This window comes from Martes martes (genome assembly GCF_963455335.1).
Source record: "Martes martes genome assembly, chromosome: X".
Taxonomy (NCBI): Eukaryota; Metazoa; Chordata; class Mammalia; order Carnivora; family Mustelidae; genus Martes; species Martes martes.
Genome location: NC_137897.1, coordinates 104,592,838 through 104,620,324, shown reverse-complemented (window position 1 = coordinate 104,620,324; position 27,487 = coordinate 104,592,838). Strand labels below are relative to the sequence as shown.

The 27,487-nt window shown below is 44.0% G+C and overlaps 1 protein-coding gene across 1 annotated transcript in view; it reads left to right on the top strand.

The window, feature by feature from the left end:
• The window catches only part of GPC4 (glypican 4), a 106,354-nt gene that overhangs the window by 46,224 nt on the left and 32,643 nt on the right, over window positions 1-27,487 (top strand). Inside the window, exon 2 of the mRNA XM_080794761.1 lies at window positions 27,084-27,242. Within this exon, the coding sequence (XP_080650887.1) occupies window positions 27,084-27,242 (159 nt within the window). The remainder of the gene's footprint in view (window positions 1-27,083; window positions 27,243-27,487) is intronic.

The window sequence follows — 27,487 nt, the reverse complement described above, 5'->3', positions numbered from 1 at the left end:
CCCTGGACAAGAATGTGCCCCCCGAGTGTAGCGGCAGCTGGGAAGGCCTGCACGATTAGGTCTAGTTCTGGGGGCACTGGGGTGGGTCAGCTCCCTTTCCAGCGAACTGGAGCCTTGAGTGGCAGGCCCCCCAGTGAAGCCATAAGCCAGGGCAGGGTGGGGTCCCACTTGAGCCTTTGCTGATGACAGGAAAACTTCGTTATTTGGGCAGCAGTGGGTGAAGACGGTTAAGCTACTTGCCAGCAAATATCTCCTGAAGATCACTCGGTTCCCATGTAGCAGCTGGTAAGTGCCCCTGAAGCAGTGCGGTTCGGAGGGGAGTCGGCGCAAGGAGGAAGGATGCAGCCACAGATCTCCGGATTCTGAAAAGTGCCTTAGCTCATAATGTCCAGATTCATTACGTAGAAGTTTTGGAAACCCTCTCAGCGTGCTCTCCAGGGAGCTGCGTGCCCCTGTACAGGTTCACGGTCGAGGGCTTCAAGTGTGGACCGTTATGGTGGTGTGAACAGGCTCATTTATAGCTGCTGACTTCCGGTTTCAGGGGCTATTAGAACACTTATTAGGATTTCATTATTTCAGTCGATTGCAAGTGATTTCCCCGGATTCCTTTGTATTGAAGTCTAGTTTACATACTGTGTTCCGTTGGTTTCAGGTGTACAACCTAGTGATGTGCCCGTTGTGTACGTTAAGCGGTGCTCATCACGACAGCTGTAGTCCCCATCTGTCACCAGACAACAGTATTATAATATTATTGACTATGTTCCCCACAGGACGTATTTATTTATTTTGTAACAGGGAGTTTGTGCCTCTCGGCCCCATCACCTGTCTGGCCCATCCTACTGCACACACACCTTCTTTATCCATTCATTTTCTTTATCCATTCATCTGTGGATGGGCACTTAGGTTGCTCTGATATCTTGGCTCTTATAAATAATGCCGCAGTAAACAGGGCGCATCTGTCTTTTCCATTTAGTGTTTTCATTTCTTTGGGCAAATACCCAGTATTAGAATTACTGGATTATATGGTATGTCTGTTTGTAATTGCTTAAGGAGCCTCCATACTTTCTCCACAGTCACTGCATCGATTTACATTCCCACCAACAGGGCAAGAGGGTTCCCTATTCTTTCTTTTTTCTTTAAAGATTTCATTTGTTTATTTAGAGAATGAGCAGATGAGCAGGGGGAGGGGGCAGAGGGAAAGGGGGAGAGAATCTTAAGCAGCCTCTGGACTGAGCGTGGAGCCTGACCATGATCATGATCATGACCTGAGCCAGACACTCAGTCGACTGAGCCACCCCGTCACCCCGACAGCTCTAGTTCCTTACATCCTTGCCAACACCCATTATTTCTTGTCTTTTTGATACTAGCCATTCTGACAGGTGTGAAGTGATATTTCATTGTGGTCCTGATTTGCATTTCCCTGATGATGAGTGATGTCTTGCATCTTTCCATGTCCTGTTGGCATGCTGCATATCTGGGGGGGAGTCTGTCCAGGTCCCCTGCGTATTTTAATCAGATTATTATGTTTTCTTTGGGTGCTGAGTTTTATGAGGTCTTATATAGTTTGGATATTAACCTCCCATCGGATATATCATTTGCAGATGTCTTCTTCCATTCTGTAGGTTGGGGTTTCCTTTCGTTGATGGTTTCCTTGGCTGTGCAAAAGCTTACTCTCTTGATGTAATCCCAATCCTTTGTTTTCCCCTGGATTCTTTTAATTGAAAAATTGCATAGAGAAAAACCCAGAATACACTAGAACTGGAAGTAGCCTATAGGGCATTCAGTGTGAAAGGGCAAACTGAGACCCTAAAAGCTAAATGCTTTGCTTGGATACAATTTATGAAATTGGTCTTACGGCCTTAACCTCCATCCTGACAGACTTGCACTGAGGGTAAGTTAGTCTGTCAGTGGCCAGTGGAAGAATGTTTTGCCTTAATTCATTACTGCTTTTCAGTCCTTCACCCTTTGATAGAATGGGAATCACATTCTGTTTGTCAGTTGTGTAAGTTTAAATTGGCTTCTAAAGCAAAAGTCTGCAAAGGGGCCCGTTTATTATCTCTACAAATGTCCCCCCATTAGCTTTGGCAGGCTTCCAGCCCTGCAGACGTAATGGACTGAAACCTCTGCCGTTCCCAGCTTTTGGCGTTCAGAGATTGGAATGTATAAACTGAACCACCCCGCGGAGCTAGACGTAGCTTTAGTCTCATAATCTATTAAAATACAGCTACCCTATTTAGCCTGCTACTAAATGCAGAATGTAGAAATTGCCATTGAACTTGGAGAGGCAGGGTTAAGGAAGAGGATGTAGCTCACTGCGGAAGGAATCAGAAATAATCAGATTTCTCTATGAATCTCTAAGCACCTCAGTCAACTAAGAAATGAAAGCTTGGGTCTATGCCTGTGGTTCTGAAACCCTTTCCAGCCCTCCCCTTCATCCCAAACAAGTATTTATCGAGGGCAACTCGGTCAGCTCCTGTGGCTCTTGGGGTGCTCAGGTGAATAACAGAAAGCCTTGGCTGCTGGAGAGGCACTCAGTCTGGAGCTCATTTGGGGGCCTATGTTCAACCGCTCTGCCCTCCACAGGAGGCCCCTGGGTACCCCTGAGCCACAGAAGCATGGGAACATAAGATCTTAGATCTCCTGCGAATGTTGGAGCCAGACTGGAGGTCAGAAGTCATTTTACAAGAATGAAGTCTTTGAGAGCCAGAGGTGGGGACTCTTGCCCCCAATGTACACAGCCACTCTGTGGCCGCCGGTTTGAGGACCACGGTTTCTCATTGCTTCCTCACAGCTCCTTAAATGATACTGTGTGGTATTGTACTTGCTCTTTTGGGATCCAACAGAATGTGGTTTGGTGTCCTCTATGGTGACCATTTGCGGAGTACGTAAGTGAGAAGGGGTCGCCGTCCTTTTCTAAACTGTTTTGATAATTTGTCTTAAGCGTGCCTGGCTCATTGACTTTTTACTGGCAACTTTATCTGCCCACACGGTCTCAGGAACTGGCTATGGTCTATTTTACCAATGATTGCCCCGCACGGTGTGTTCTGTAAGTGAGACAGTCTTCAGTGTGCAGAGTCCTTGGTGGACCTGTAAATCCACAGACTTTGGAAAATACTTCTAAGACCCACAGGGTGGGAACCACTGAACAGAACCATTGAAAACATATGTGTATGCTTTTATGTAATGATAACATTTGGAGCTTGGGTCTTGGAACTTGATATGATGAACTGAAATGCTTTTAAACTTGAATCATCTCCATGCATACCTGATTCGTGCCTTCACTGCATTTGACCTGAAATCCACGAAGCTGATAAGAACTTGAGAAGGCCGCTCTGATAGCACATAAACACTCGGAGATCTGATGAATGACCTGCTACAGTATTCCGTCCTTTCTGCACAGCTCCTGAGGGATTGCTTGTGAACATCTCACTATCCAGCCATTTGCCACGTCTGATCTTATTGTCGAAAACGTATGACCTCTGACCTAACATCTAGGGTAGGACGTGGCTCTGTCTTTCTGCAGAGAAAAGCTTGCAAAACAGCTGCAACTATTTAGGAGAGATGAGTAATGCAGAAAATAGTGCATATTTGCAGGTTTTAACAGGCTTGTTTCCTTTTTCTACCAAAAAGTAAAGAAAAACCTACAGGCTGTGATTTAAAAAAAAAAAAAAAACAACAAAAAAAACCTTTGAAAATAAAATCATTCTAACTTGAGCTTATTAAATAAGGGTGGAGATGCTTAATATTCTCATATTCTGAAGCGATTTCCCTATCAATGTTCATATCCCGTCACAGAGGGTCTCCTGCAAACAGGGACCATCTAGATAGCCGGCTCTCAAACTCAACAGGCTCTCAAGATAGTTTTGATGTGGACACTTGGTAGGATGTTGTCCTAACTGGGATGGAAATGGGAAGGAGGGTGCAGGGCTGGCATGATCTGTACTAGACTCTGAGCTCCTTCAGGGCAGAAGTGGCTCCTTTCTTGTCCTCGGAATTTGGCGTCATGCCTGACATATGTGAGGTAGCCAATAACTGCTCATTGACTAGAGAAAGAAAGGATAGCTTGTGGGAATATAGATAGAGCAAGCATGGGAGTGGTGAAAGGTTAATGAAATTGGGATGAAAAGGTAAAGTTGTAAAAATTTAGGTGGAAACCGTGGGGATGTGCCTTCCAGGCAGCCACCAAAACTATAGTTGAAATGGAATAAAACATTAAGAAACAAGAAACTGGGGAGGTTGTAAAGAATCACTTATTTGGCTTTGGGGCTAAAATTCTGCAGCTGTGATCAGGGAAAAGGCTCTGCCTAACAGCCTGAGTAATGAATAAAAAGAATTTTCAGAATGAAAAGAGATCAGCAAGCTCTGTGACTTTCCATAGAAAGGCCCATTGCTGCCCACCCCCCCATCTTTGACAAGACTGACCTTTTACCCAACCAGGCTGTCCTTCTAAAATGAGTTGATAATGTTTGCATTAGTAGGGTCTCTTAATAGAGAATAGGACTGTCTTAAATGTCTTAGTTACCCTAGGAAGCATAGTTTTTAGCTGTGTCAGGAACAGTGGATATTCTTAGATTTTCAACAGCGTTCATATCTAGATCTCTTTGAGATAATTCATTGTGTTCCAACCCAGAAACTTATGTGTTCCTTTTACCATTCCTGAAAGATGTAATTCATATGGGAGTTATTAAAGAAAGGTTCATATCTGATTCTTATTTACCATTTCATTCCACTTTTACAATTATGCGTGTGTATTGAAGTTCAAAATGCCTTGTCTAAATTTTAGGATGAAAACAGGAAGTAGTGACTAAATTTAAGTGTGTTTTCTTATTTGAGAGATTTAAACCCATGTTTTGGAGTTTGTTTTGTTTCGGTCATCACTCCCAATTTAAATGTCATTGTTGTTTCTGGTGGCCAGAACAGCTAGCTTGTGGAGACCAATAACTTGTGTTAAGCTCATATCTGAGGCCAGTCCCGTTGGAATTCTTAACCCCAAAAGGTCGATGAGCAGCAGATTCTCGAGAAGTTCAGCATAGACTCTTTGGTCTATGTGACCCAGGGCTTCCACTGCTAGGCATGTATAAACCTAAAAGAATTTGAAACCCTTTGGGCAAAAAAAGAAAAGAAAAGAAACAGAACTAAGGTTGGATATTATTAAGATTTTAGTGTTGCCGAGAGAGTTTCTGGTCAATGTCTGTATCCAACGTCAAAATAAAAATCAACTAGTTTAATAAATAATTTAACAATGACTGTGGCTGCATTATTCAGGGTTGTGAAAAGGTAGAAACAGTCGAAATATTCATCAACTGATAAACAGATAAACAAAACATGGTATAGTCCACACAGAGGAATAACATTCAGCCATAAAGGGAAAGGAAGCACTGAGACGCTACAACAGATGAACCTTAACAACTCGAGGCTTCACGAAAAAAGCCAGTACAGAAGGACTCCATGTTGTGTATTTCCTTTTGTATAAGATGTCCAGAATAGGCAAGCCCACAGAGACAGAAGAGAGATTAGTGGTTGCTTAGACTTGATGTTCATGGGTAGGTGGAGGGGATGTAGTGTCAGTGACTGTTAATAGGTATGAAATTTCTTTTTGGGGTGATGCATAAGTTCCAGAATTAGATACTAGTGATTGCACAACTCAGTGATTAAACTAAAACCCAATGAACTGTACACATAAGTGCATAAGTTGGATGGCATGTGAATTCTATTTTGATTAAAGAATAGTTGGGAAGATACTAAGAAATATTTGGGGCTGGGGGATAAGCAACAGGTCTAGCTCCATGTTGGACTCATGAATTTCCCATTTGCTTTTCCCTAATGGCTAATGTCAGGGTTCACTTGATCGATAAGGGATACAAAAATCCCAAACCGGATGGCAGGAGACCCCAGGTAACTTAGTATGCCATGCTGCCTTGGACAGTTTCACCCATATTTATAGGGAACTTCAGCTTTTCTTCCATAGACTGAGGGACTCCGATCTCAGGGTCATGGGCTCCTTCCAGTTCTTAGTGGTCGGAAACTTTGATAGCCTTTACTTTACATTGAACCTTGGTTCACTGTTTCCCATCCTCCAGAGAATGCGGGCAGTGTTGGCAGGTGAGGAGTGGGTAAATGGCATATTTTCAGAATAAAGGCCTGAGGGTATTTGGAGAAGCGTGAGAGAAAAAACTAGCTTGTCTTAGTCTGTTTTGGCTCCTATAACAACAGAAGTGTATTTCTCAGGGTTCCAGTGACTGGGAAGTCCCAAGGTCAAGGTGCCCCAGAGATTCAGTGTCTGCTGTGAGGGTCCCTGGGGGCCCTTTTAGAAGGGCGCTAATCCCATTGATGGGGGCTCCAACCTCATTACCTAACTACTTCCCAAGTCCCACCTCCAACTACCTACACGTTTGGTGTCAACATGTGAAATCGGGGGTGACACAGGCATATTCAGTGGATACAGAGCTACGTGTTTGAAAACAAACATTATTTGTCAGATCATTGGCTGAGGGCGTGCACGTGTGGTTCATTCCTGTGACAAAACCGTTAATGCTGATGACCCTTACCCAGGCACCTCTTGACGTCTCTGCCGTGGCCTTCCCAGCTTGCTGTCATGCCCCGGCTTGCTCTCCGAAGAGCGAACCACGACCAGCATTTGTTTTACCAAAAGGCCCCTTTCCCCTCCCCCTTCCTACCCTTAGCCAGGCTCTGCAGACTCGACTTACCTGTTTCTTGGGGTGGGAGACAGCAGTGCGGTTGGAAGGAGCTCGAGGGGGTCCAGGCCCACAGCAGCACCCACGGTGCTATGCGAGAGGAAACCAGGAGTTGACAAACTTTCACTGAAAAGTCACCATTGTGGAGGTTGTCATGAAATAAAGATTGTGTGAGAGCCACTACAGAGGGCTGTTTTCGGGACACAAATTCAAACATCTTCACAGAGGATGTTTATTTCTCTCCGAGCCGTCCGCAATATGGTAAGCTTTTCATCCCTTCTTTAGCAAGGCATTACTCTTGGCGCTTTTAGCGTCTGATCCTGCTAAGAAGTGGGAAATGTTAAGAGGCCATTGTTCTAAAGAAATGATCTCTAAATATCAGTGCTAAGTGTCATGTGTGGCCACGCATGCGTTCATTTATGAAATGCCCCATGAGAGACCGGGAGCAATGATGGGTTTCCATCAAAGTTCAGTCTCCAGACCGGGGCTATTTAAAATTGTAAAACCGTTCTTGGGGCGCCTGGGTGGCTCAGTGGGTTAAAGCCTCTGCCTTCGGCTCAGGTCATGATCTCAGGGTCCTGGGATCGAGCCCCGCATCGGGCTCTCTGCTCGGCAGCGAGCCTGCTTCCCTTCCTTTCTCCCTCTCTGCTTGCCTGTCTGCCTACTTGTGATCTCTATCTGATAAATAAAATCTTTAAAAAAAATAAATAAAATTGTAAAACCGTTCTTAACGGGTTCTGTACTGTGTTATACGCAAGGTATGGATATGGCATGTGACATTTTGTACAATGGCGTTTTTAGGATGGAAACGAGTGAGCCGCCGTTTCCCCTGGCCCCTTCTCTGTCCAGTTTCTTTTTTCAGTGTCTTTGTTTCCATTATTGTATTTGATGTGTCTTTCCTTACTCAGAACCCTGCCTTGTCACTTTCTCTTTTCTGTGAGAGAGGAGTAGCTTTTGCATTTGGGTACTCCGATAGAAAGGAGAAGGAGCGGTAGAATTTCTGCAGTTTAGTTTTCCAGAAAACGTTGCTATTTTGGCTTCCATGCTGTTACCCAGTGTTTGTTCCATTTCATTTCCCTGGAGCAGTTAATACACGTTACGACGAAGACCAGAAATGGTGCTTTTCTGGTGCGCACAGCGGCTTGTCCTGAGGCACGTGGTTTGAGAGCTGGCTTTCCTTGAGTATCTGATTTGTGTTTTCTTCTCGGATACGTTGGATCTTTTTCCTTCATCAAGCCCAAGTTCTCTTGAGAGAAAGAAAGAATGGTGTAGAGTGCAGTTAGCAGAGTCTCTCTTCCCAAAGGGGAAAATATGTGTTTGAAGAAATAAAGAAGCCCATCCTGAGAAATAAATGTTATTTGCATGTTTACTTAACTCTTTTCTCCTAAGAAGTCTTCTGGGATTAATGTTTTTGGTAATATGAATCGGCTGTTTGATGTCTTTTGAAAGGAAAAAAACGCCTTGCCGCCTGGGTCTGTTCTCTGGTCACTTGTGTCTCTGGCAAGGACACACCATGGTCAGGTGGAAAGAAAATGAATGTTCTTTTTTGGAACACAAATTCAAAACATCTAAATATATACAACACAAGTGAATTTTCCTTAATAAATCACCCTGTTGACCTGCTCTCTGAATACATCTAGAACTTTTATGAAGCTTTTGAGTTGCATCCTGTTCCAACTGTTGACCTTAATGCTTGTGGCTTTAAAATAACATCTTCGTTATCTTGCTTCATCTGAAAAGGAAATATTTTGAGGAAGAGATTTTGCCAGATGATTACCCTTTCACATATCAAACTGTTTTAAAAAATGTTCTAAACATCTCAATGAAAATATTTCTGGAATATTTATTCCCCTGGCTTATAAACAGAAGGATTGAAAACTGTAATCAGTTAAGGAAGACCCATGGTCATCATCATGAAAATCATGTAAGAAAGGGTGCACTAAAGCAGTGATGTCCTCAGGGCTCTGTTTAATTCAGGGCAGAACTAAATGTCCAGAAATCAGCAGAGTTGGTTAAATATGCAACTAGAATATTTGTGTGCAAAATAAAGGCTGTGTCTCAGAAGGTGGCTCCAATATTCTACAGTAAATTTCACAGATTTTGAATTTTTTTCTTGTCCTTTTTTTGGGGGGAGGGTAGACCAAGACTTCCCTTGCTTATTGGGTTGTTCCAAAAGTTGAAGCAATGTGTGAGCGAGCCGTCGTTCTACTTCTAGGGTTGCTGATTGAATAAGTTCAGTATATCAGGAGGCTATAAAAAGAACACTTTTAAAGCCTCTCCATATGCTTGATTAAAAGAAATAACATTCCCATCTTTCCACACCGAACCTTAATTTATTTTCCTTTGTCTCTGCCACATCCCTTAAAGAGTTGCCCCAGTCTTTTCAACCAACCTTTGAATTTTGCTGATCTCCCCTCTGTACCTTATAAGATTCAATGCCTGGACATAGGTGCATAGATGCAGGGCAATCTTTTCTGTTGCGTTTTTAGCATCCCTGTACATTTTGTCTTCAGGGTCCCCTTTATCCAGCCACACGTTTTTCTTGTGCTGCGCACCCCAGGACCTCGGGTTTATTAGATGAAAGTGATCTGTCTCCTTCGCCAAAATATTTGATTTTCTCTTCCCCCATAGGCTTTATTTTTGTAAATGTGCAGTGATTGCACCTTTATTGTCAAGTTTGCCAGCCTGCTTGATGTGGAAATGAGCCTTACTGGTTTCTACTTCCCAGGGTCCCTTCTGGAACCCTCCTTATGAATAGGAATCGAAGTGACAAGCACCAGTCCCTCGGGCACAGTGGCTGTTTGTAAAGACGGCCTACACATGTTGGCCAAAACAATTTCACCCTTGACTTATTTCAGAACTGGCTGGTGGATACCATCTGGTCACAGTGATTTATCTACTCCTGGTTTGTTGATTAGATGTGTTTACCACTATTTGATCTAGTACCTCTGACCTGCCAAGTTCAGTGTTCTGGTTTGGGAATGCGGATCTCCTTAGAAGACAAAGAATTCATTCAGTCTATCGACCATCTCCTCTTTAGTCCGGTGACTGTGATTAAGTGGGTCCGCCAATGCTCTGAATGGCTTCCGCCTTTGACAGAGCGCAGCCTCTTAGGCTCTTGGCTCACCACTCTCTTGCAAGTTGCTCCTGCCTGGTTTTTAGTTCTGTGGGCTTTTCTCTCTCCTCCGTCTGGACTAGCTTGTTATCTCATCAAAGATACCTTCACTTCTTTTCACTCTGCCTTTTAGCCTCGCGAAAGCTTCCCTTTCTTTTCTCTCTGCAGCCCTCTCAAAATCTTAAGGACTTGAGAGTACTTACTCTGAGGTAACAATAGGTGAGGCTTGTTTTTCTGACTATTTTTAAACCAGTCTCCAGGCATCTTGCGCATTGTTTACTCTTGGAACCTTTTCTCCCTCAATAATGCCTGGTTTTGCCAGAGCTTCTTAGCCTAAAATAGGAAAAACACATTGAATCAGTTTGGAACTTTTCTCTTCCTCATCACGCTGTTGGATTTAATAGCTCCGCGATCGCCCTCATGTGCCTCGTGCCCCTCCGTCCTATATACTACTCAGGACCAAGGCCAGGGTATCTCCCGGAGCACCTGTTCCTCCCTTCCTCCCCGCACGCTCCGCCCACACATTCTTCTAGAAACACTTGTTCAGGAAGCCCTCGTTTTTCATCTTGGCAGGTTAAGCGTTATGTTGATGAGTTTTCTTTTTCTTATTCATGTCTGTGGATCTTCTGTATAATTGTAAGGGGGTAAATGGAAGGAAATCTATGGTACCCGTCTAAAACCTAACAGAGGAAGATGTATTTGACAGAAATATTTAAGAGAGAGAGTATGAAGAGGTGATCCGGTGCTAAACTGACAGACGATCTGAGGTCGATACACTCTCATCAGAAACATCAAAAAAATAGGCACTTAAATGCATCACAATTGTGCGGGGAGCTGTCATTTCCATCTTTGTTCTTCCTTCCTTTGATGTGACAGGGAACAAACTCCCTTCATCTCGGGGTGGGTTCATTGTGGTTTTTTTCTTTCCCCTTTTTCCTTGTTTTTTTTTTCTCTGACATACGTTTATCCTCAGATATTCCAAATTTCTGAATCATCTACCTTTATTGGATAGAGCTTTTGGCAAAGCCACTGCCATGAGGGAGGAGCCAATGTTTGTCAGGACAGTGCAGGGACAGAGTGCACACCCTACACACACACATTTTTTAAAAAGCAAGGTGCGTGTTTAAGGAAGTAAATATTACTGTCTTTCACTCTTGCGAATCGTGAGTGCAGGAATTCTAGGATGCAGACTGTTCATAGTTGATAGATAGAGATATTGGGATGTTGATACCAAGTTGAGTCCTCAAAGTCCTTGGGCCAGGATATATAAAATCGCTTGCTACCTGACCTTTTTGACCTAAAACAATGGCAGTTTCATATGAAGCAACCTTTATTTTCCATTAATCTCAAGGTTAGAACAGGCATTTCAGAACTGAAGAAGAGATTGCCTAGCATGTAATCCCAGAGTGGTATTGCAGTAGTCTGGATTTTTACCAACAGACAGTTTATATTTGGCTAAATAAAGCTAAATTGCTCTTTGGTGGGTAAATTTTAAAAATAAATGCTTCCGAAGATGATGACGACTGCTAGTAGTAGTAACAGTAATAAGAAAACAACTTAATTTTCTTTCTTTCTTTTTTTTTAAAGATTTAATTTATTTATTTGACAGAGAGAGATCACAAGTAGGCAGAGAGGCAGGCAGAGAGGGGGAAGCAGGCTCCCTGCTGGCTCGATCCCAGGACCCTGAGGCCATGACCTGAGCCGAAGGCAGAGGCTTAACCCACTGAGCCACCCAGGCGCCCCAAACAACTCTTTCTTTAAGTATAGCCAAGCCTGAAGCACAGAAAGAATCCCCCTTCTGGAGAATACAGAGTTCTCTTCTGAGGGCAGTATTTATACTGGTAATAGCTAGTATTGAGTGAGGGACCGTATACATTTACTGCTTTTCGTGATTCTGTGAGGTAGGTTCTGGTTTTGTCCCTATTTTCTGGAAGACTAAATAGTTTCCGAAGTGAAGAGACTGACCCAGAATTACACAGAATTGAGTTCAAATTCAGTCCTGTTTAACTCGAAAGTCCTTATGCTCTCCGTATCCCATGGAGCCTGCCCACCCCAGACTCAGAGCAGGTACTGTGTGTAGAAAGCTTTTCTAGTCCCTTTATTTAGTGAGTGTCCTCTCCTACTTGGGACTGTCTTCATTTGTTTTTTTACTGAAAAAGCAGCTGGGCTTCTGTCTGCTCTCCCAGGGCCACCAAATTTGTCAGTGCTATTATAAGAGTTTTAACCAATAAGCAAAATGCGTCATGACCTTTTTTTTTTTTTTTAAGGAAAAAAAAAAAAAAAGCCAGGCTTATTTCGTAATAATCCCTGGCATAATTTGTGTTTCTGTTTGCTCCCACAAATCCTGAAATCATGAAAGTTCATCTCACAAGGATGAAACCATGCCCTTTTTAAAAAAAAGTTTTATTTGTTTGAGAGAGAGCATTCTGGCACACACACGAGTGTGAGTGGGGGAGGGGGCAAGGGGGAGGGAGAGGGACCGAATCTGAAGCAGATGCCCACCACTCCCACCGAGTGCAGAGCCCAAAGCAGGGCTTGATCTCCCCATCCATGAGATCATGACCTGAGCCAAAACCAAAAGGCGGACACTTAACCGACTGAGCCACCCCAGTGCCCCCAAACCATGCCTTTTTATAAGTATGCCCTACACTTACCCTTACCCATCTGGTCATTTAGGCAAAATGAAAGCTCAGACTTGTGCTACCAAGCACCTCCCCAAATGTTTCTGAAACTCGAGATCGAACTGTGCTTCTTCCCTAAGTTTATGCTAGTATTATCATTCTGGATGATTGAGTTTATCACAGTAGACTTACTCTTGAGTTAGGTTAGTTGATGTTTTTATAAACCCAAGTATTTTTCCCCGTAGCCTGGTCAGACTCATTCTAATTTAGGCTACTCATTTGCAAAAAGCGAGGCTCATGATGCTGGACATTTGCTTTCGCTTCAGCCTTTGAAATGGTCCCTTTCCCCCACCTTGAAACTGATTTCCAGAATATGATTTAAAATCTTGCACTGGGGTAATATATGTGCTCCTTTAACCTTGGCTAGACTAGGGATTATGATTTAGTTTCAATTTAAGATTAGGAAGATTAAGAAAAGAATTAAGATTGGATCTTGCATGGTTTGTGATCCTGTAAAAGAGAAAGAGAACAAAGCAAGCTCTTCTCTTTCATATTTCTAGTTACTGGTATCTGTATAAGTACATGAAAATATGTACTCATTCCAACGGATAGGCACAGCACCACCCAGTGTTGCCTTTAAACCAAGACTGACGTTTGTCTGTTGCCATTTGTTCTCATCCTTAAGGACTTTTATTTTTATTATTTTTATTTGGTTCTTTTAAAGTAGTCTCTACGCCTAACACGGGGCTTGAACCCACAACCCCGAGATCAAGAGTCGCACGTTCCACCGACTGAGCCAGACAGGCGCCCCATGACCGTTTTAAAAATGACCTCTTGGGGCACCTGGGTGGCTCAGTGGGTTAAAGCCTCTGCCTTCGGCTCAGGTCATGATCCCAGGGTCCTGGGATCGAGCCCCACATTGGGCTCTCTGCTCAGCAGGGAGCCTGCTTCCCCCTTTCTCTCCGTCTGCCTCTCTGCCTACTTGTGATCTCTGTCTGTCAAATAAGTAAATTAAAAAAAAAATGACCTTGTTGCTTACTGTGGGAGCAGACAAACCAGGAGCTTGTGCAAGTCACACATGTGTCTGCAAAGAGAAGTTTAGTCTTTTATTTTCCTTTGAAGTACCCCTAAGTATACTCTTAAAATACATCATGGACCACATACCATTATTCGTTTTCCACATGGGATAAAACATTTTGAAGGGGAGAAGCTGAAAACAAGTATATTAAACTGAACGACCTTTTTTTTCTGGCAGAAGGTCCTGGTATGAAATTGGTCCTTGAATTTTGCAAAGGAGGCTATATTTGCAGCCTTCCTTTTTCTAAGAAGGGCCATTTTAATAATTTTTGCTCTCACATCAAAGACTTTTCATAATTATAGCCACTAATTGCAGGAGTAATGGTGTGCCATCTGCAGGCTCTGTGTCATGGAAACTAGAGAGGAAAACATGTCCCTCTGCCTACTGAGGGTCACCGTGGAACCTGAGGCCCCCGTGCCAGATTGCCACCCCTTGGCCCCAGGTCCGACAGCATCTTCCTTGTCATTCTCCCTCACCCGGTTCTCATCCGTTCTTTCTCTCTCTCTCTCCTGTGGCCTTCATGATGGGTCACGTTCTGGGACTGGGGGGAGTGACGGAGCTTCCCTTGGGGACCAGATATTCGACTGCATTAATTGCTTTACAAGTGAACAGTTGACCCATGACCCCAAAGATTTACGGAAGGCAAGTTGGATACTGACGTAGTGAAACCAGCATCCGCTTACCCAGCCCAGGCAAGCTGTCTGGTGTGGGACGATGAGCATCCGTCTCAAGCTTGACTCTTGCCCGGGTTTCTGAAGCTCTGCCGCCTGCCTTAAGTCCTACGATGGCACGGTTCTACAGTGACTCCAGTGTCAGCCCTATGACAGCAACTTTCATTTCCTCTTAGAGGCTCAAACTAGAATGGCCTCTTTGCTTTCATCCCCACCCAAAGCAGAAATGGTAACAGGCAGCCCTTCATTCTTGATTATCTGACAGTTCTGCACTCATGAGGGCCGGTCACCTCCGTTGCACTGGTGTTTTTCGGAACATTCGCATCTCTGTGGCCCTGGGGGTAACTGTGAGGCCTCTTATCTGGCAGGCCTGTATCTGAGGATGGCCAGGAATTGAACAGGCCTGTAGGGACTTGAGTGCAGAGCAAATGCCTGGTTTCTTTCTTTTCCTTGTCACTTGCTGGCAAAGCAGCAATCACTGTTCCATCATCTTCTGTAAGGAAGTAAATTTTTTCATTTCATCAATAAATAATCACATTAATACTTCAGTTTAGTGCTCAAGATCTGCCTTTACTTTTTCCTCTCTGTGATACTTAAGAAATAAGAGTCAAACAGTAAGGTGGTTGGCATGGCAGCGGCCCAGCTGAAGAATTCCCTAATTGATACCTTACATTTTGCTTCAAGCACCTTTTTATCAGAGTTTCAGAGCCCAGAACAAACAGGGATTAATCCCAGTGTGGCACAGAGGAATTGTGTAGTATCTCAGCTCCTTCGCTGTTTGGTGTGTTGGTCACTTGAAGGCATAAAAGCTCTTCTCTTGAGACCTCGCTTGCAAAAATTGAATGGGGCATGTCAGTGATTTATTACCTGTTGGAATATAAGTTTAGGGAAGCTCAGCCTTAAATGACCAGAGTCTGATACTTGTAAAAATTAAAGCATTAACACCGTCTGAGAGGTGGGGTGTTTTAAAATACATTTGACTGACTAGTGACCTGACATGTCAAGACAAATAGCTTAAAAAAAAAAAGCATTTGTGTGAGCAGTTTTCGCTTTGCTGATTTTGCTTTGTTGACCGAGAAAGGTAGCCAAACCCAATCCCCAAGGAGTCTGCTTATTCCTTTTGTTACGGGATTCTGCTTTTGAGTCCAAACGAATATCTCCTATTTTGGTCGACTCAGAAAATGAACACAGCGCATCTGGCAATGCATGGGTTGTATTTGAGTGTGTGCAAGTGCAAACTCTTTTCTCCCAGTTTGTCCAGAGGCACCTCCAAAAAGCCCATCTGTTGAAGCCCCAGGGTGAGAAGCATGGGTTGGGTGGATTTGCCCGGGATAGTGTCAAATCTCCTATCTTTTGAACTTGAGTTGTTCTAAGAGAAGATCAGAGGACCTCGGAGATTCTGAGGCATAGGGGCTGCAGGAATTCCGATTACGGAGTAAGAGGGAGAAAGAAAACGCCTGAGGAGCAACAATAAAATCCGTGTAACTTTCAAGAGTAGAGACCATGCCTTTTGCATTTTCTGCACTGGTGGATGGCACAGTTTCTGTGTTGCCAAACTGGGTCAAAGGTTAGTCTGGGTAAAGTGAACCGTTGTTGATTTAGGCCTAGGGAAAGTTTTTTTTTTTTTTTTTTTTAAGATTTTATTCATTTATTTGACAGAGATCACAAGTAGGCAGAGAGGCAGGCAGAGAGAGAGGGGGAAGCAGGCTCCCTGCCAAGCAGAGAGCCCGATGTGGGGCTCAATCTCAGGACTCTGAGATCATGACCTGACCCGAAGGGGGAGGCTTAACCCACTGAGCCACCCAGGCGCCCCTAGGGAAAGTTTTAAGGCAGCCTTCTCTTCCCAGATAATCTCTTGCAGTGGACTGTGGAAGTAACTAGTTCCTGAAGTGATGAAGATACTGCATTTTTTAATCCTAAGGAACAGATCAAGCGTAATCAAATCGACAGATCTGATCCTAAAGGAAAGATTCTGAAATGGGGGATCAAGTGGTGCCAAGGAGCTAGTAGATTGCCATTAGGATAAATCCCGGTCAGACAGGGGCTTCCCCACCTAACCAGGTAAGCTGGGAGAATCTCAGTAAAGAGTGGAACACTGAGAACTTAAAGTCAGTCTTCTGGGAAAGGCAACATCATTTCTCTAAGGTGGAATCCATGCTCGGCTAATGAATGACCTTGTGGTTTTCAAGGGACTAAAGCATATGTGGACAAAAGGAAACCAGGGCACATGGTCTCCTTGGGCCTTCAAAAAGCTGTTGCACACCAAGCCAAGGAAACTGGAAATAATGGGCATCACCACAGGAATGTGGGACTGTTCCATCAAACATTATACAGCAGCTGACTTCGAGGAAGGAAGCAAAGGGTATGGGTAGAGAATTTTCTGGATGGCTATATTAGTGGTGCGTGCTCCGCAAAATTAGGACCAAGACGTTTTACTTAGAGCTCTAATAAATGACCTGGAAGAGGAAGTATACTCTGCAAACTCTGTCAACAGAAGTTTTCTCAGGAGCAAAGAGCCCACTAAAAAGGAATAAATTCTAGGGTGTATGTCCCCAAAGGCAGCAGGCCCCCAGGGGTTAGGGTATTTGATAATGGTGAGGAGAGGAGCTTTTTTGAGGGTTGGAGAGGCAGCCTGGCAAAAGGAGGACCCTGTGCCGCCTCCATCTGCCTGTGCTTAAGCAAGGTGCCAAATTTTTCCTCCCGTGTTATAGAAGTTGACCCCTGGCTCATGTCCGTATGTGTGGAATGGAGACTAGTGAAGAGTCCCTCAGTGCAGAGCTGTGTTAGAGTAAGCTGTAGCTCACTGTGACCTTGAGCAAGGATTTTGTGAAAGTGGATTTTAAGCGATGCCATGAAGTACAAACACTGTAAATGTAAATGTTTCTTTCCTCTTCACCATTTTATTGATGCCTGGCTAGAATTTTATTTTTTTTGTTTTTATTTTTTTAAAAGACTTTATTTATTTATTTGACACAGAGAGATCACAAGTAGGCAGAGAGGCAGGCAGAGAGAGAGGGGGAAGGGGGCTCCCTGCCAAGCAGAGAGCCCGATGTGGGGCTCGATCCCAGGACCCTGGGATCATGACCTGAGCCAAAGGCAGAGGCTTTAACCCACTGTCCTGGCTAGAATTTTAAAGAATGGTTCCTGTGGCATGAAATCTGATGTTGGGAATCATTTTTCTTTATGTGAGGCAGCAGACTTTGCTCTCACTTAGTGTAAAAGCTGTCTAGATAGCCATTTGGAGAAATATCTTTGGGAGGATTCCTGCTTAAGGAGTATGTTGTTCTGCAGATATGTTTTTCGTAGGAAGTAGATTTACTGAAAACCTGTTGTCATACTTTTAGAGGGAGGAATTTTAGGTGTATCATGAAAGAGAGAGTAAAAAAAAAAAGTTGAGGGTTTTTATTTTCCTAGGCACCCAAGCTGAAAGCAATTATGAAAAAAAGAGAAGCTACTTTAAAAAATGTTCATAACCCACATGACCCACATAGCATATATGAAATGGGAGATACTGATATTTGCATTAGGGGAAGTGTCTGTCTGTGAACTCGCCCATCCACCAGCTGCATTTTCTTCCACATCTGTGATAAACTTGGGACTCAGCTGCTGACTCTTTCTGATCTTGCTACTTAACCTAAATGGCTTTGGCAGGTTATCTGAGAACGGGGCTCCTGGGGGGTTCCTGGAGAGATGATTTAGGAATAATAAGGAAAATCACTCTCTGTTTTGCCAAGGACACTTTGCCCCATCCACTTTGTCTGTAGTCTTAAGTGATTGCCTGCAGGAGACTTGCGCATACTAAGGGGTGTGCAGAGAAAGAGTGAGATGCTGGTGGCCAGCATTCCCCACACCCTGGAAGTCCCTGTGGCCCTCCAAGCCTGGCCTGACGAGCTGTCTTAGAGATGACCCCACCAAGGCCTCGGTCTGCCAGGGATTGTGATCCAGAAGCACTGTTGGGTGTCAGAGAACAGGATGTTCTAGCCAATGAATGGGATTTTGTCTCTAGGCTACTTTTTGGTGGGTCACTGAATATATAACTGAGGCGTTCGCAACTCTTTACCTCCAAGCATTCTGTTAAATTGTGAGCCTGGTGAAGATTATAAATTGGTGTTGGAGAGAAACTCCGGACTGGAAAGCTGTCTTCTGTTCGTGGTAAAGCGAGAGAACTCCGACTTTTCCTGCCTGCCCCTAGCCGACTTTTCCTGCCTGCCCCTAGCCGGCCCCCCAGCAGTCCCCACCACAGTCCTGTGAGCCTTCATTAGCATCGACTGCTTAGGTAGTGGGCATCGGAGCCTCCAAGTCATTGAGTTTTAGGTAAATCACCAGTATTGCTATTCCTTTTGTGAGTCCTGGGCCTTGAACAAAGGGGTTGTAAATGGGCAGAATCCATGCTGGTGCTCTCGCTGCTCTTAAGTGACTGTAACCTAGGTCGGAGTATGCATTTCCCGCCACTCGCTCACTTGGGTGATACTACATTACTTTAGGAGAGCTTTGGTTTACTACTACTAAAAGGGGGTTCCAAGATGGCCCGATAGAAACTTTGGTTCATAATTTGCTTATCATTTAAAAAGCGCTAAGAACCCTGCTGATTTCTATCTGGAGTGGATTTGAAAGTGGATCTGAATGCTCGTTGGAATGATGCATGGAGTTGGAAAGTAGCAACCCTGACTCTTCCAACTATACTTACAGGAAGGTATTCTTGGAAAAATATAATACAACTGATTTTCAAAATGTTTCTGATTGGCCTTCTCTAGCCCACCTTGCAGGATTAGTGGACCTCACAATAATTGGCAGTCTTAAGCCCTCCAGAGCTGTATTTTGGCAAGGTTTTGCAAAATACTAACTAGCTGCATTTCTCCTACTGATTGGTAGGTGATCTCAAATGCTACATCTGCATAATAACTATAATTTATGTGCTTTCTTACTAAGGCTTAGGTCAAATGACTGAAGGCTTTCGATGTGCCTCGCACATCCCATGTGGTAATTCCACTCCTTTTTACAAAGGGGCGGGTGGATTAATGTATATGCTGCCCCCGCCCCCCTGGGAATATTAAAACCCTTTAGAGATTTTCTTTCTTTGTTCCTTTGAAGCAGAACATTGTATATTCCTCCTGGGGTTCGTAGGTAGCTTGGAGGCAGTGGAGTTACACAGCAACCTGCTTTTTAGCTCACTTTGTGGCTTCGTGGATTTAGATCTAGAAAGTGAGCAGAAACCATTTTGGTAACTCTTGAGACCGATGGCAAGGAATTGTTTTACTTTTGGAACAAATAAAAATTAGAAAAAGAGTAAAGTAGCAATTGAAGGATTAGGAAAATCACCCCCAGCAAATCATAGCTTAATGTAGCTCCGACTAATAAAATTACACCAAGTATTCATATTTTTTTAAAAGCCTGATTAAGGCCCCCCCCCATATTTACCCCTTTTTCCTTTGGAAACTGAAGTTTGCTTTTAAAAAATAATAATAAACTTTTTATCCTAGAAGAGTTTCAGATTTACAGAAGTTGGAAGGCTAGCACAGGCAGTTTTCCTATCATTAGCATCTTACCTTAGTGTGGTGTGTTGTCACAATTGGAAAACCAGCGTGGCTGCATTATTATTCTTTGAAGTCCTCATCTAATTCTGATATTCTGATATTCTTAGTTTCTTTTTTATTTTACTAATGCTTTTACTGAGATATAATTCAGATCCTAAATGATTTGCCCATTTAAAGTGTATAGGGGCTTTTAATATACCTGCAGAATTATGGATTCACCACCAAAAGCAATTTTAGAAAATTTTCATCATCCCAGAAAGAAATCCCCTTCCTTTTAGCTGCAATCTCTCCTTACTTCCCATTCCTCTAGGCAACCCACTAACCTCCTTTCTGTCTCTGTAAATTGACCTATGCTGAACATTTCCTGTAAATGGAATCATACAATGTGTGGACTTTGGTGGCTGGCTCTCTCACTTAGCATAGTTTTGGGTTTTTGTTTTGTTTGTTTTTGAGATCCAGCCATGTTTTAAGACGTACCAGGACTTTGTTCTTCCTCCTGGTGGAATGATCCGTCATACAGATAGGCCCCGTTTTGCTTGTCCCCATGGACGGACATTTCGCTATTAGGACGATACTGCTGTAAACATTCACATACAAGTGTTTGTGTGATTTCCTTAGCTTTCCCCCAGTGTCTTTTTCTGGTCCAGGGACCCACCCAGAATACCTTATCTTAGTCCATCATCGTTTCCCCTTAAGCTCCCAGGGCTTTGCTTTTGATGGCTCTTGAGATGTCTTGTGTTTTGTTTTCATCCATTCTCTTTCACTTATGCGTGCTGAACACCTCTTGTCTGGCTGTCTTGACTCCCCTCAGATCCACCCTTGAACAAGAAACTTCCCTGAACTAGCCTGAGGACAGAAGGTGCTGCCCTCCCAGCCCCTCTTCCCTTGGCTGGTACAAGTCTCTTCCTGGATGACTTCAGTAGCTCATCAGGATAGAATAGATGTTCTTTCTTTCTGCGTTTCCTCATTGCACTTTTTACATTTATGGAATGCTTCCTTGTTTACAAAGGGCTTTTTGCAAGGCTCTGGTGGGTGAGCGGCTTTCCTTGCAGTGGACGTGCCTGCAGTGAACCACGTCCAGGGAGACTCCAACCCGGGGCCTGGCTTTCCACGTCAAGTCTTCTTATCCCGAGACTACCATTACCACCAACCAGCCTTGCAGAATGAAAGATCCAAATCGCGTTAAGTATTTGGAACCTTTCGAAACTCAACTTCCTAAAAACTCCCTGTAAAGAGCTAAGTTTTCTTCAAAGCCCAAGTGAGGCAGGCACTCCGTTTCGGCAAGAAGGAGCAATGTCAAATTATAGTCTTCTTACGTTTGCAATTTACGGAGTGCTTTCTGGTCTGTTCTTCTCAGATGTTCCCCACGGCAGCCCTTCCGCTTAGGGTGCAATTTGTGCCTCTTTTACCAACAGCATTTGGTTGTTTTATTGGTAAAAACCAATTGGGGTGCCTGAGAATGCCCTACAAATCATGCCGGTGTGGGCGAGCCTGGTTCTCTGCCACCATGTCCCGGAGAGGTTCCCTCCATTCACAGCTCTGGGGGGACCTGAAGACTAGAATCTCCCAGTATCTCCTACAGATACAGGAAGCCAACACCTGAATGGTGACTACAAGCATCCTCCTATCACCATTCTCCCCAAATATGTGAGAATCGGAGAGACATGTTCTTGGCATCTAGTTGGACTTCTAAATGGATTTTCTGAGGAAGACCTAGAATGTAATTGTAAGATATAGTGCAAAATAGTCGAATTGATAGTAAATAAGCAGAGAGCTGGCCTGAGAACTGCTCACCACTTGTAGCACTTTCTAGAGGGAAGTGGGTACGAGCGGCCGAAAATCCAGAGACGTCGGCTGCACCCCATTTGTACCTTGGAGCCAGCCTTCGGTGAGAGGAAGTGAGCGAGGTAAAGCAAGAAAGCACAGGTCCAGATTGTTTGCCCCCGAGTCCTGGTAAAGGATGGGCTAGATTCCTTATCCTCAGGGTCTACCTCTTTAAGCACAGATCTGAAGAGCTTCCAAAAGGAACCAATACAGGATCGAGTAGTAATTGATGGTGATTGTCTTCGTTCAGCTTTGAAAACCAAGGCATTGATATCAAGACTAAAGAGAAATTACATAGAACTGGTGTGATTGAAAAAAGTTTGGCTCTTCCAAGGGATTTTATTTATTTATTTATTTTTTGGTTTTTAATGACATAGAGTTAAGCTTTAAAAGCACGCTTCATTGAATCTCATCCAAGCCTCCGAGGACAGGGCTAGGGGACCTTTTCTCTTTAGAAGGCCACTGACCCACAAAGAAAAATCTAATCAAGGGCCATGTACAAAAAGCAACTTAATTTAGGTGCTTCCTTAGAAAACCGTAAAGCATTCAACTTACCTGCTTTTTAAATGAAGATCAGGGAACTCTGAATCAACAAATTTAAAAAAAAAAAAAAAAAAAGAAAAAGGGAAAAAGCCTCCGGGTTCATATTCAGGGCTGTCCGAAGCTACACAGGAGGGTGACGAAGAACAGTCCGGGGAGGGGCGCCTGGGTGGCTCAGTGGGTTAAAGCCTCTGCCTTCGGCTCAGGTCATGATCCTAGGGTCCTGGGATCGAGCCCCGCATTGGGCTCTCTGCTCAGCAGGGAGCCTGCTTCCCTTCCTCTCTCTCTGCCTGCCTCTCTGCCTATCTGTGATCTCTGTCTGTCAAATAAATAAATAAAAATCTTAAAAAAAAAATAAAAGAATAGTCCGGGGAGAGGGAAGGAGTGAAAGCAGCCAGGAAGCGATACATGGACAGAAGCCTGCACGTAGCAAGGGACATGAAAGGAGGAGGTTGAGCTAGGGAAACCAAGGAAACAAGAATAGCTATAGGTCATGACCCGCTGTTCACCTGAGCCATTGGACTAACTGGTTCACAACTTGCCAGCTCTTCCGTGGCTCTGCTACTTAAGCCTTTCAGGTACTAATTCTTATGGCAGTGTCTGTAGCAGAATTACGTAGGGCCCTTAAAAAAAAAAAAAAAAAAGCACATGCCTAGTACTTACCCCTGTCCTGTCTGCCCACCTGTGCCATATCAGGTCCTCTTATCCCTGTGCTCGCTCTCTCAGCCCAAAGCAAGCATTGTTCCATCTTTCCTAAGTGAGAAAGGATCACCAGCTTTAGAAAGGTGATCTCTAGAAAGAATAGGCATTTGTCCTTCAGACACAGCATTTTAGGAGCAGTCACAGACAAAGAGAATGTCTTTAATACGTGTGCCCTTTTAATAGAAACCATTTGGAGCACTTAAAGTAGAAATATTCAAGTTCAAGATCAAGAGTGCTCTTCCAATAGAGCCAGCCAGGTGCCCCAGAAATAGTCAAGTTTTATTTATTTATTTTTAAAGATTTCTTTATTTAAGTGTGAGCTACTACGTGGAGGTTGGGGTGGCTAGGGGCAGAAAGAGCCGGGATCCCAAGCAGACTCTGCACTAAGCACGGAGCTTCAGACAGGGCTCAATCCCATGACCCCACGATCGCAACCGAAGCTGAAACCAAGAGTGGGATGCTTGACCGACTGTGCCACCCAGATACCTCGATGTTTTAAAAACCAAATGAGTGGTTTTAGTTCTTACCAGAATGTGGAGCTCGGATTCCATTTTCAAGTGCACCAAGACTGACCCACCCACCACTTCCTCCTTGTACTTCCCATCAACCGAAAGCGGGTGTGGCTCCAAGCCCCCAGTAGCATACGTATGTCTAGGGATTTAATTCACAAGTGTATCTCAGACTGCGTTTGTCTCAGGCAGGGCTTTGGGCCGGGATGTCAGATTATATTTTCAAGTAATGCTTTTTAGAAATACAGACCAGATAAGTGGTGTGTTCCAGGCTACATGGGCAAAAGTGGCCTGTTGGAGTGGGCTTCTTGAAACCAAGAGGAAGACGACTTTGCCAGAGGCAGCATTAGCCAAGTGTCTACCCTCTTGTCATCCTTTACACAAGGTGAGCCTTTTACCATTAGACAAAGTCTTCCTGGAAAGACCTTCTCTCTGAAATGAAAGCAGACTCTCTTTTATTAGGTATTGCCAAAACAAACATGGACCCAGTGTTCTGGTATAATCCAGAAGGTCCTGCTAAAGGCCCCTGATGGCTATGAAACAGGCCGAGTACCCTGACTGTGCTCACTATCTATCTATTTATTTAAAAGACTTTATTTAATTTATTTGTGAGAGAGAGCATGCACACAAGCGTGGAGTGGGAGAGGGACAAGCAGACCCTGTCCGGAGTGCAGAGATTGACGTGGGACTCAATCCTACGCCCCCAGGATCGGGTGGTCCGAAATCAAAAGTCGGCCACCCAACCGACGGAGCCACCCAGGCACCGTGATACGCCGGACCTTTTAGATGCTCTGCTGTATACATGTGTCTGTGGAAATGGCAGGTTACTGGTAACTTTCATTGCCATTAGACATTTTTGAAAGGTGTCTTCTTAGTGTAAAATTCCTACGGGTCAGTTTATACCCATCAATGTCTAGCACCTTCTTAAGTATAGAAAATTATTCTTTTCCTGCTGTCTCTGAATTTTCTGGCTTCAGGTTGTGTGTGTGTGTGTTTGTGTGTGTGTGTGTCCGTGTGTCCCCGTGTGTGTTATGCATTAGGGGTGGGAAGAAGGTGTACTTTTCCTTGGGTTTAGAAACCTATTTTGATAGCATCCATGAAGTGGCCCCTTGGTTTATTATACGTGTGAACCCTGTTAAGATTCAGTGAGTGTGTGTGTGTGTCCGTGTGTCCCTGTGTGTGTTATGCATTAGGGGTGGGAAGAAGGTGTACTTTTCCTTGTGTTTAGAAACCTATTTTGATAGCATCCATGAAGTGGCCCCTTGGTTTATTATATGTGTGAACCCTGTTAAGATTCGGTGAATGTAGATTATTTTCCAAACTCGTGAATTGTTTTGCCTTGGAAATTCAGTGTGTATCCCAATGGAATCTTTGCAGGCGTTTGAAAACCAGCATGTGATGAATTTTAGCCTGTCACAAACTTAAGAAGTAGCTGCTCCCTTAACTATAATTCATTTAAATAGCCCTGCAGTGTCTTAAGCTCTCACTCTGAGCATTCCAATTAGTTTTCTGTGTGGGGTGTGAGTGTAATGGATTATTTAACCCAACTATAGCAAGTTGGGGTCCTTCATATTATTTCACATGTCAAGACCGTGTTGGGGGAAATCCTCAGCCCTGAAACCTGGAGACGACTGGATAGCTCTCTGTTAATTATGTGCCTCGGTACCAAGGGCCTGCTGTGAACTTGTTAAGCCAGGGAAGAGGGAGTTTTGTTTTTGGTTGTAACAAAGGTGTTTGCAGAAAACTGAGCCTTAGCAACCTGCTTCTTTGGCTAATGAGATCTGAGACACTCAGCAGCTTCACAACTCCTAAACTCTTATACCCGATCTTACCCCCCACCCCCCTGCCCTTTTTTGGTTAGATTGATCTGTTGACCAAGAGTTTCAAGAATGCCAAAAGAGACTTTCAGCAGTTTCTGGATGAGGAAGTTGTTTGAAGATTGTTTCCCTCCACCTTTACCTAAACAGTCCTTGATTACTGTAACCCCCCTCCCTTTTTGTGTAGCAGCAATATTCTCCCTACTTTTTAATTGTCGAGAAGGAAAGATGATCAGGCACACGTGCGATTATGTAATTATTTGCATATATGCCGTAGACAGTCCTAGTTTATTCAGATTAAGTTGCTTAAGTCCGTTTCATCTGCAGTGCCCCACCTCTCCAATGCCACTGGGGTATCTACCTTAGGTCAAGGTTATTCTTCGAAACACAGTCAGCCAAGAAGCAGCAATGGCCAGCTCATGGGCCAGTTCATTTCCTTGACTGGTGGTGGTTGAGTGGCCCCTCATTCTCCAACCCTTTATTTATTGCGTCCACTTATGCGAGACAGGTGCATGTATCTTCAACATACTCAGTTCCTGAGTTCCCAAGGTCTTGATTTGTTTTCAGACCCTTTGTCTTACATGGAACGTGGATGGCAATAGCAGAAGGGGCAGTGGCAGTAAGTCCTTGTAAACATCTGTAAAAATTAGATCACACCAATTCATGGTAGTGTGGCTTGAGGGGTAAGAACTGTTGGGGTGCAGGTTTCAGTGGCACCCCATCTCTTGGGCATTATGAGGGAGAAGTATGGTCTCCGCAAAGCACAGTTGTGTTCTGTGGCAGGAGGAACAAGGTGTGGGTGAACTTTGGGATCTAAAAAAAAAAAAAGAGAAAGCCCTCCAAACCTTCCTGTCCTAACCACAAGCAGAATGTAGTCGGTGTAGAGGGAGGGAGATACCTTGTGGGTTGAGCTGCTGCGGAGTGATGCATCTTACGGCATTTCTCTTGACTCCTAGGACTACATCACCACGTGAAGATGACATTTATTGGAAGCCATTAGTCTATCCTGGGATGAGTGGGCACTTATCCCGGTATTATAAGGTCAGATGGTGTCTGACAACTGCACAGGAGGTGCTGAACGAGAAAATCTGAAATTTAAGGGTCATTTGCCGTTACCCTTTGTGACTTATCATAGCCTGAAATTACCCAGTGTGAACTCCCATTGTTTTCTTTTGGCCAACAACCCCTTGAGATCTACTTACCCCTTTGCTTCCCCACAGTATAACTACCGCTGGTGTGTTCGCTCATCATGTATTTGACTGTCATGTATTTTATTTTATTTTTTTATTTTATTTATTAGAGGGGGGAAGCACAGGGGAAGAGAGAGAGAGTGAGAAGCAGGCTCCCCTGCTGAGCAAGGAGCCCAGTGCAGGACTCAATCCCAGGACCTGGGATCACGACCTGAGCCAAAGGCAGACACTTAACCCACTGAGCCACCCAGGCACCCCTGACATGTACTTTATAGATCCTCTTCATTAAGGGTACCCTCTCTTGGAATGCAAACTCCCAAAAGCTAGAAAAACTTACATGTCATTTGTATGACTTGTACAGTATTTAGCATAGAATCTTGAATGATTTCTTTAAAAAAAAAAAAAAAGTCTGGGTTGATCTTGAATGATAGTGTTCATTGGCCACACCGATTTTCTGTAGCGTAGCAATCTTCTTGATTCACACGTTCTTTTGTCTGTTGTAGGTGGCTTTGTTATTTTAGCTTTCCCATAAGGGAATGGGGTGCTTTTAGTTTATTTATCCCCCAACATGGGGCTTGAACCCATGACCCTGAGAACAGGAGTTGCATGCTCTACCCGACTGAGCCTGCTAGCTGTCTCGATGTATTTAGTTTTCGTAAAACTTTTCAGATACACACGATGCCTAGGCTTTTGCGGGAAAGGCGTGTGTGCACTAAAGCCAAATTCTTCCCTTTTGGACTTGATGAAGGATGATGGAGATTGATTGTCCTACAATTTTATCTTCCAGGTGATCATTTGAAGATCTGTCCCCAGGGCTATACCTGCTGCTCTCAGGAGATGGAGGAGAAATACAGCCTGCAAAGTAAAGATGATTTCAAAAGTGTGGTCAGCGAACAGTGCAATCAGTTGCAAGCCGTCTTTGCTTCCCGTTACAAGAAGTTTGATGGTAGGTATGGGACCTTTGGCCCAAGTAAGCAGCAATACATGCTTTGTTCTTGAATCCGTTTGACACCTTTTCTGCAAGTCATGGTTCGGAGGCGACAATTCAGTTTCCACAACTGCTTTTTCGGAACTCCCAAGACTTTCTCCTTGTTGGATCCTAAGGGCCAGTTAGCCTTCCAGCTTCACTGCTGGGATCCGTCTGGATGCACTAGAATCTGTATGGTAGGCATTATGGAAATATGGTTGCAA